Source organism: Oncorhynchus mykiss, chromosome 16 (assembly GCF_013265735.2).
Source record: "Oncorhynchus mykiss isolate Arlee chromosome 16, USDA_OmykA_1.1, whole genome shotgun sequence".
In the NCBI taxonomy this organism is placed as follows: Eukaryota; Metazoa; Chordata; class Actinopteri; order Salmoniformes; family Salmonidae; genus Oncorhynchus; species Oncorhynchus mykiss.
The window spans coordinates 21,523,290-21,533,463 of record NC_048580.1 but is presented as its reverse complement, the minus strand read 5'-3'; the positions used below and the strand labels follow the sequence as shown (position 1 = coordinate 21,533,463).

The 10,174-nt window shown below is 44.4% G+C and overlaps 1 protein-coding gene across 2 annotated transcripts; it reads left to right on the top strand.

Annotated features, from left to right (window-relative positions):
* Nucleotides 1-1,820: 1,820 nt before the first annotated feature.
* prr35 (proline rich 35) lies at nt 1,821-9,473 on the top strand. 2 transcript variants are annotated; one of them, XM_021565201.2, is made up of 3 exons: nt 1,821-1,909; nt 6,236-7,804; nt 7,950-9,473. In XM_021565201.2, exons 2-3 carry the CDS (start codon nt 6,411-6,413, stop codon nt 8,797-8,799), a joined length of 2,244 nt encoding a protein of 747 aa, XP_021420876.1. In that variant the 5' UTR covers nt 1,821-1,909; nt 6,236-6,410; the 3' UTR covers nt 8,800-9,473. The 2 variants fall into 2 exon arrangements, with proteins under 2 accessions (XP_021420876.1, XP_036802383.1); XM_036946488.1 differs by lacking the exon at nt 1,821-1,909 and adding an exon at nt 1,932-2,826.
* The last annotated feature ends 701 nt before the right edge of the window (nt 9,474-10,174 follow it).

The window sequence follows — 10,174 nt, the reverse complement described above, 5'->3', positions numbered from 1 at the left end:
GAGAGATGGACAGGTCTGAGCTGTCAGATAAGGCACGCATCAGTCATTGCCTGTGGATGTGATCTCACAGCTCACGTCAGTAACCTATCCAGTGCCCCTGTGCCACTGCACTAATCACTTCCCTGGGAGGCTGCACTGAGTCGTGTATCAGGCAGCCCGGCCGACCAGGCAGCGTGTGTGTGAGGCCAAGCGGAGGAGAATGAGCCCCCGACCACCATCAGATGCACTTCCACCTGACATACCCCTGTTTACTCATACACACAGTCCGTACACAATCATACACACACACAGTCAAACTCAGTAGATACACACACAGGCAGAGTGTCATATGTACATGCGTGTGCATGCATACACATACATGGACAAATACAACCACAAACAGACTTATTTTAACTATAGATTATGGCCAAGATCTTATATTTGTTATGATTAATGCTATTTTAACAAATTGTTTATTAATATGGAATTTACCTGAAATGGAAAAACCTCTAAAGAGAAAAGCCTATAACCACAAAACTGAGAGCATAGCAAAATCAACAAGACCGAATGGAGAAAAAAAATCGTAAAAACGAGGAAAAGTAAGAAATGTGGATTCTGACAAGTAGCCTATTGTCTGTTTGTCTCAACGCAGTAGCAAAGATTCTCTATTTTCCTATCTCGCTCATGCGGAACGATTTGACACATAAACTGACAGATGTGGAGAATATCCCTACGCGAAGGTTGACAGCTTTGTTTCCCGTCTTATCTCGTTGTTTAGCTCCCCATTCATTTCACCTTTCTCGCTGATATTGTTGGGATTTTGACGTTTACTTTTAATCTATTGTCATTGACAAAGACTGTCACTTTCCACCAATTTCAGCATCGTACCGTGACGATGAAATCTTCCTTTGAACTGCAATATAAATAACAACAACAATGACATTTAGATGTTAGCCTATCATATTTCTGATATTAAATGTTGGGGAACATATTAACCTACATTTAAAACATAAGGTTATGCTTTGGCTACGGGGTGTTTTGATGGTCGGCCCTTTTATATGTTAATAAAGGCTAATAGTTTTCAAAAGCCATGATATTGAAATATGCAGGAGTGTGGCTAAACCACCGGGTAAAAGTTATGCATGACTGAACTAACAAGAACAAACCAAACCACAACTTCTGCAGGCTATTAGAAATCTTAACCAGAATGCGGTCTCTCGTGTGTAATATGCATTTATTATGAATTAAATATGTCTACACTTGACAACGTCCATCCAATATGAGGGTTTGTCTTTCAAATATGTCCATGAGAAGCTCGTTGGAACAGAAAAAAAACGTGTCTATCCATGACTATAGGGCCTATGTTTAACCATAAGCGTTACCATTGACACCTGGTTGTTTTAAAATAATAATATTCTTATTATATGAGAGTGCTAACAAAACGTCGAATAATTCCCGACTTGGAGTTAACTTTTAACATTGAAGCCTATAGGCTATGATGTGTGAATGAAAAGACTCCTGAAATAGTTCGGTCAAACAAGTTTTGAGATCGAGCACTACCAGGCCTCACTTGGAAACCAACAAGAAATTGTAAAAAAAATTAAAACAAAATAAAACATGTATTCAATTTGCACCGGCTGACTAGCCTACCTACAGTCTACCTCAAATTAAACGTTGTACCAACCTTTGCCACTACTGTCAAATCCGTTTACTGTATCCTTGCTGCAAGGTAGACACCACATGTGACATTACCGGGTAGGAGGGAGGATGCTGTATTGTAGTGCCCCAAGGCAATGCTCCTAGTCAATATATATCTCCCACACACTCGCTCTCACGCTCCCATTTGAGCAGGATATGCGCTGTCTGCTTAGTAGCCTACCGATAGACACAGAGAATTGACAGGCAGAAACACACCACGGACACACATCAGGTAGGAATACCAGATTTATTCCCTAATTTCAGATACAATATTTTGTTTAATTCGTATGAGTTGGTTTTCATTTAGTAGACTATGAATATTGGGCTTTGCAGTTGAGTCGTGTCAATGTTTGTAATTGTCATAATTGGTCCACAGACACCGTTGTCCATGGGGAAAACAACGCAATGAGTTCTGTTATTTGACATGCATGGGATGTGTGAAAATGACATGACAAATATTTATAACATTCTATTACTATATCATTCAAAATAACAGCCTATTCACTTTAAGATGATGAAAATGTCTCACGGAATAATTTCACGAACTTTTTTTAATACACAGACGTTCATTACTTTAAGCCAAAGTGTTACTTTATACAGATTTTTTTACATTTATTTCCGAACTAAGATGAACATTTTATTTTAGGCCTAATTATGAATGAACTATTTCACAAGGGAATAAACTAGCTAATTGTTAGGATGCAAGACTGACCATTTCTAACACTGTGATGACATGGGTTTAGGCCTACTATCTATCAAAGTCTAATTTAGGACTGAAATACAGATTTTTTTTTATTTTAATTTTTTGTAGAAGTGTAGAAATAAATGATGTGTTATTTGCTTTGATATGCATGACAACAGCTGCATTTGGATATTGAATGTTTCTCAATATCATCCATGGGAAATCCTTCTGCATCTCCCAAAAGCTGAGAGGATGTTTGATGTTTGACTTGACGTATTTATTAAATAGGCCTATATCACTTTTATATTAATTCAATAAATATGACACACACGATTCGTACAAAAAAAAATTGACGTCAAACACTCTTATATCTTCTGTCATCCGCTCCGTCAGGACCTTCTCCTTAGTTCAAGTTGACAGAAGACATTGGATCATCGCTCAGTTTTCCCTGCAAGCCACCATCTTAGGTAAAGTCACATTTAGGCTCGATTTGAAATAAAATACAAAACTGTTATACTCTCTGTATATAACTATAATATAGAGAGAGTAAATAGAAAGGATGATTGCACACTCTATAAAATGCCATTCTTTCCTCTCTGTGAGTAGCCGACAGATCAACACCTCATATTGGTGCCATTTGACACATTTGCCCCCCTTCCCCCATCCCATCCAACGTTATCGGTTTTGGTTGTTATTGCATGAACTTGTCAATGCTTTTAGTGAGGCGAGCCTTCTTAATTGAAACAATAGATGTTGAAGCTGAAGCGATTAGGCCTGTCTGATCACAAGCCCCTAAAAGCTTAAAACAAGACCGGAGGGCCTGGATAAGGGAAAGGTGGGGGGCAGAGGCCCACAGAGTCAGAGGGGGTAGAGGGCATGGTGGCCACTAACAGTGTTCAGCAGTGAAAACATCTAAAGGAAAAATTATTTGTATTGATTAGTTCCTAATAGCAGCTGTTAGGCTCCATTATGATCTCAGAGGCCAGGTCAGAGCCTCGGGGGTAGACAAGTGAGCCAATCACATGGGCCAATGCAAACAGGCTAGTGTCTGAGGGGCCAATTGGGGCAGGACCTGTGTTAAAGGGAATTTTTGTCATCCCTCTCGTATTACAGATATTGCAGTGAAGTCAAGGTCAGTTTGTGTCGATCTGTCCTCACAAGGTGTGATGTGCGAAGCGATAGTTTAGTAAAAGTTTATAGTGTTCTTAAACAAGTCTTCACCACCAGGGATCTCAGGGGAGAAGCAAGAAGAATGATTAAAGTAATTAAAAGGAAAAAAAGCGGGTGTGTAAAGTTGATTTTACCTCAGCCCGGACCCCGAAACATCACACAGGCTTTCATCCGTGAACGGCCTCAGGAAAAATACAAAATAAAAGCCTCACAGAAGGGTCTTTTAATCTGAAGAGCGACGCTCTCTCTCATTCTCTCACTCTCTCTACCCACAGGGCTAACCCAGCGGCTTGGCTTACAGTGGAGAACGATTACGTTTCTTTCTCCCCATCCCATTGACTTTAGCTCCCTGTCCCCCACTCAAAAAAAATTACAATAAATTGTAAGGGAGTGTTTGTAATTGGTTTAAGGGCGTTATTGAAAAGGTTCATTAAACTAAAGTGATTGTTATATTGAAAGAAAGTGGTGCTCTGTTGAGATAATTAGACAGAATACTGATATTCTCTTGTATTTATGTATAAAAACAAATTGTGAGACTGAATGGTGCATACAATGATGGTATTTGAATCAGCCGCATCAGATAATAGGGTAGGTCAAGTGTGTAAAACCTGATTTAGATTTTTGACGTGAAAACTAATTTGACATTTAGTCTGCATGGTTCAATTGTTTTGTTTACATTTGGGGATTGTGAGCTAAGGTAATTAATTATATTATAGGTCAGATGTTTTGTCATTACTTAAATATCCAACAAAAATTCTGAAATAGAGAGCGAAAGGAGTTGATAGGAAAGTCAATCATTTTTATTTTATAATAAATTTAACCAAACAGTTAAGAACAAATTCTTATTGACAGCCTACCGGGGAACAGTGGGTTAACTGCCTTGTTCAGGGGCAGAAGGACAGATTTTTACCTTGTCAGCTCGGGGATTCAAACCAGCAACCTTTCGATTACTGGCCCAACCACTAGGCTACCTGCTGCCCCACTGGAGTGTATAATTTCACAAAAGGAAACTTAATTCATCTTTAAAAATATTGTAATGTGTGTAATTTAGTCCACTGGTTTATACATTTAAAAAACATTTTAAAAAATTCTGATAATGTCTGATTACATTACACACACATTAGTAAATAGTTCACTCATTAAAATGTCCACCAAAATACACACAGGGAACACTTTATTTTATGGTCCATTATTTACCTGATATTTATTTAAAAAATATAGCAAAAACATTTCATTACCTAATAACCACCTCTCTGTGTCTTTGGGATTCATTGAAAATAGTAGCACCAGCATCAAATAGTACCAATTGTATTGAATGTTTTCAGTACCAATTGTACTGAATGTTTTCAGTACCAATTGTACTGAATGTTTTCAGTACCAATTGTACTGAATGTTTTCAGTACCAATTGTACTGAATGTTTTCAAGTCCCAAAACGTTATATTTGGTACCATGTAATTTTCCAGTAAATTCCAGTTGTAATAGATATGCGAGATGTCCCGTGAAAGGGCATATTAAACGTTGAGAACACCACCCCAACTCCAAAAGCACAGAAGTAGAAGGGAAAGACAGAAGCGGGCGAGAGGAGAGCAGTTGAACTTGGTGCGATGCGCCCTGACCCAAATCCCAGCCCTGGCACTAACGATGCCCTATGGGCGTGACGCCAGGCTCTCATTAAGAACCAGGGCACCCCCTCCCCCCAACGCCCGCCATCTACAATCCTCACCCTGGCCCACTGCACCCCTGGCCGGCCTCCAGGGGCCCAGAGCCCATGTAGCCAGGCCATGGCTGTGAGTAAAAGCCCCCTGCACAGGTGCCTGTTTGCCCCCCAGCCCTGGGCCCTGGGCCCTGCTAGTGCCTGGTGCTGCACTGGAAATAATGAGTAGCGGCAGGTACAGTGAGAACAGAGCAGCGTGGGCCACCCTGCAGTTAGGTTAGTGGCAACTCAGCTCAGCAGCTCAGGTAGACAACGCATGAAACACTCCCATAGATACACATATGCACATGCTGATACATGGCCCCCTATGCACATTCACATACTCTTAGCACACAGATACAGACAGACTCAGAGAAATGCATGAAGATGAATATACTCAGGCCCCCTGAGTAGCGCATTGGTCTAAGGCACTGCATCCCTGTGCCACTAGAGATTCTGAGTTCAAGTCCAGGCTCTGTCGCAGCCAGCCGCAACCGGGAGACCCATGGTGCGGTGCACAATTGGCCCAGCGTTGTCTGAGTTAGGGGAGGGTTTGGCCAGCAGGTATGTCCTTGTCCCATTGCACTAGCGACTCCTGTGGTGGGCCGGGCGCATTGCACGCTGACACTGTCACCCGGTGCACAGTGTTTCCTCTGACACATTGGTTAAGGAATGCCTGGTTAAGTGGGCATTGTGTCAAGAAGCAGTGCGGCTTGGTTGGGTTGTGTTTCGGAGGACGCACGGCTCTCTACCTTTGCCTCTGCCGAGTCCGTACCGGAGTTACAGCGATGAGACAATAGGGGAGAAAACGAGCTGAAAAAAATATTATAACATTAATATACTCACCATATGCTCTGCAGTGTAATTCTGACAATCTAACTCCATTCTGCTGTTTCTTTCTGGGACTTGATAAAAAATATTGATTGACTTCTTTTGGAAAAAATGTATTAAACGTATTAATTTTACTTTTTTAGGTTATAATTCCCCAAAATATGTATCTTGTGTTCCACAGCTCCTGCCCACCTGGATCCCAGCTTGAGGAATATTTCTCAACAAATAAAGAAATGCAATACATCTAGCCTGAGAAGGAACGAGAGACTGTGTCCCTACACCCCCATCTCTCCAAGACTTTCACATACCTTCTCCTCAGAATAACCTGCATTGTGAGCACAGAATCATTCAGCACCATGTCCAAGGAGGGTCACGCGTGCAAGGTGACCTCCGTGTGCAAGCACAAGGAGCGCAAGCCCAAGAAGCCCCACTACATCCCACGGCCATGGGGCAAACCATACAACTATAAGTGCTTCCAGTGCCCCTTCACCTGCATGGAGAAGTCCCATCTCTACAACCACATGAAGTACAGCTTGTGCAAGAACTCCCTGTCCCTGCTCATTGAGTCCGACTGGCCCTATAAGAAGGGCAACCTGCTGCACCCAGACCAGATCCGGCCCCTTCAGCAGGCACACTGCCTCCGGACCGCGGCTGGGAAAGAGGAGCCCGAGCCCTCCACAGGGACCGAGGAGAGGCCAAGGCAGCGGCGTGCAGTGGAGGAGGACAGAGACAATGGACAGAGTCCGGCAGGAGAGGAGGAGAGGGGACAGGGAGAAGGGGCTGAAGTCAACGGGATGACCAGAGAGAGTTCCAATAACAGGAATTCTTCAGAAGGGACGACCAAGAGAGCAAGTAAGGGGCCTGAACCTGAGTTGCTGATGGCCGATATGTTCTCTCTGGAGGACCAACTGCTGCGGGCACGTACTGTGGAGGTGGAAGCCCAGCTGAAGCACTACAAGTTGTCCAAGACGTGCCTGACAGCCCCCGGGCTGCTGTCGGAGCAATGGCGTCTGCTGGCCACCAGCCAAACCAAGGCCAAATCCGAGGGCGCCCAGCCTAGAGTGGGCAGCTCCATCCCTTGCTACCCTCTTCCACCTGGCCTGGTGGACTACCAGGATCCCACGGGACTCAACCTGTCTGTCCTCGGGGTGGGCTATCCCCTGAGCCCCAGCCTCTTTTCCTATGTGAACTCAATGAACGCAATCCCCACGCCTACCACCAATGTTAATACCCCAACTCATGCGCAGCTAGCCCAGCTCCCCTTCCTGGCGTCGGCCGCTCAGCTCATGCAACCGGCGTCCGGTGCACACCACCCCGCCGACCGGAGCCTCCTGCCACCCCACTTCTACTACCCCTTCCTCTGTGAGCATGCCTTCGGAGCAGCCTCCGCTCAGAGTGACATCAGCAAGGGGCTTAAGACCTCCGTGAATGGCCTGGAGCCCAACTCCAGTTACCAGCCCAAAATCAACTTGTGGAAGGTGCCTGCTCTGAGGCCAGGTACCCCTACCACCTCCCCTGCCGCCTGGGTGTCCCCCCAGAGAGAGTCACCAGACCCTTCCTACAGGACAGGGGACAAGTTTGAGGCTGCAGCTAAGGAGGGGAAGCCAAGCTGGGGCCTCAAGAGGACAGGGGCCACCTTGGGGACCCACAAGTCCCCTGTGGAGAAGAGGCCAGCCCTTGGGTTCACCCTGGACCTCCTCAAGAACATTCACAAAACCAAACCAACAGAAAAGCTCCTCCTCCACAGCAGGTAAGATCCTACAGATTCTACCATTTAAATATTTTTTTTTGCTTTTTAATATTTACCTATTTATTTTTTGTACTTTCATAACTTTTTCTATATTTTCTTCTCTGGAATCTCAGATTTCTAAAATTCTTCTTTGGTCTCTCCATAGTTTTACGAATGCTCAGTCTGAAGTCCAGCCAGCAGAGCAGTGGTACACAGATCCCCCCGCAAGCCCAGTCAGTGATTCACCTTCTCTGCCGCGTTGTAGAAGACCCAGCAGCCGGGACTCTACCACTGGCCAAGGGACGGGGGAGGCATCTTCAGAACCAACAACAGCTGCTGCCCTCCTCAGCGATCTCTCCAAGGCTCTACAGGAGTACCAGGAGGCTGAACGCAAGATCGCCCACTTGGAGAAAGAAGACCTCCCTGCTCAGGGACACCTATGGGAACACCTGAACAAGATCCGCAGCGAGCTCTCCCACATTCACCATGCACTGGAGAGGACAGTTCGCCAGAGCGAAGGACCCCTGGACCTCTCGGTCAAGAAGGAACACCCTGGAGTGACCAATGTGGTTGCCACTGGCAACCAGGGCCTCGAGGGAGCCTCACTTAAAGATGATATTACCATGGAGACCGAGGAGGAAGACGAGGAGACCAAGGAGAGGGACGAGGAGGAAAAGGAGAATGAGAGGAGGAAGGAAGCGATGAAGGCTTCGTTGGAGAGTCGCAAGCAGTCTTTGGACGTGCTGATCAAGATGAGTCAGGTGGGGGTGAAGACGGAGGTCCTATCCTCAGGAGGGTTGGGGTTGAGGCCCAGCCAGGCGGAGGGTCTCTGGCCAGGCAGGACCACCAAGTGTGAGGCTGACTCCAGCGTGCTGCTTTGCCCCGATGGACGGCCCCTCGCGGTCTTCAATGACTTCCCCACCTTCTCCACCAAAAACTCCAAGAGGCCCCCGTCCATCCAGCAACTACGGGAACCACAATGTCCGCCAAGCCCCTTGACCACAATAGACTCCTAAACCTCTCTTGAGAAACTCAATTTCCCAGCTTGCCACAGAAAGCCCTCCTTAAGACTACACAGTAGCACTATTTTATTTTGTTCATGCACTCCCAGACTCTCAGTGTCCAGGCAAGCGCTTACACCACTAATGTACTTTACAACACTACCCCCATCTCCCCATAAAGACGACAAGCATCGTACCTTCAAAAAAAAGGGGGCGAATGAAGAAGTGGCTGAGAAGAAGTGACATTTAACATAAGACTAGTACCCTCAATCAGTTCTCCCTATTAAAATGGTGATTGTTGATGCAGGATTATTTGGAAAAACTATTCCAATGGGCAGTAGCGATGTTTGAAATGAAAGACTTGTTATGCGACAAAAAATGTATTTGCGCTTAAAAGAGTGACTGCAGAACACATGAAAATAAAAACCTTGTTTTAATATCTAAGCTATGAATTATCTTACAATTCTGTCCCAAGTTGAGAGGCAGTCCTTTGAACTGATTTGTACATATTGTAATTTATTTGATTGATGTAATCAAAATGAATTAAGAAGTAAATGTTATGTTTTATATTATGTCTTGTTTGATTGTCTTATGTGTCTGATTATACCATTGCACTGTCCATGTCCACTGTACATGCCTATATCAAATGCACTTTCATTTATTTGAATAAACAAAGAAATATTGTCGTAGAAGTTGTAGAGTTTTGTGCTGAGCCTTTAGAGTGAATGAGTGATTGCAGGGGGGGTCATAATTATGAAGAGGCAACTCCGGGATGCTGGCCTTCTAGGCAGAGTTGCAAAGAAAAATCCATATCTCAGACTGGCCAATAAAAATAAAAGATTAAGATGGCAAAAGAACAGCGACACTGGACAGAGGAACTCTGCCTAGAAGGCCAGCATCCCAGAGTCGCAACTTCACTGTTGAGACTGGTGTTTTAATGAAGCTGCCAGTTGAGGACTTGTGATGTGTCTGTTTCTCAAACTAGTGTAAATCTAATGTACTTGTCCTCTTGCTCAGCACCGGGGCCTCCCACTCCTCTTTCTATTCTGGTTAGAGACAGTTTGCGCTCTTCTGTGAAGGGAGTAGTACATAGCGTTGTACGAGATCTTCAACTTCTTGGAAATTTCTCGCATGGAATAGCCTTCATTTCTCAGAACAAGAATAGACTGACAAGTTTCCGAAGAAAGTTCTATGTTTCTGGCCATTTTCAGCCTGTAATCGAACCTACAAATGCTGATGTTCCAGATACTCAACTAGTCTAAAGAAGGACAGTTTTATTGCTTCGTTAATCAGAACAAGTTTTCAGCTGTGCTAACATAATTGCAAACAGGTTTTCCAATGATCAATTAGCCTTTTAAAATGCTAAACTTGGATTAGCTAACACAACGTG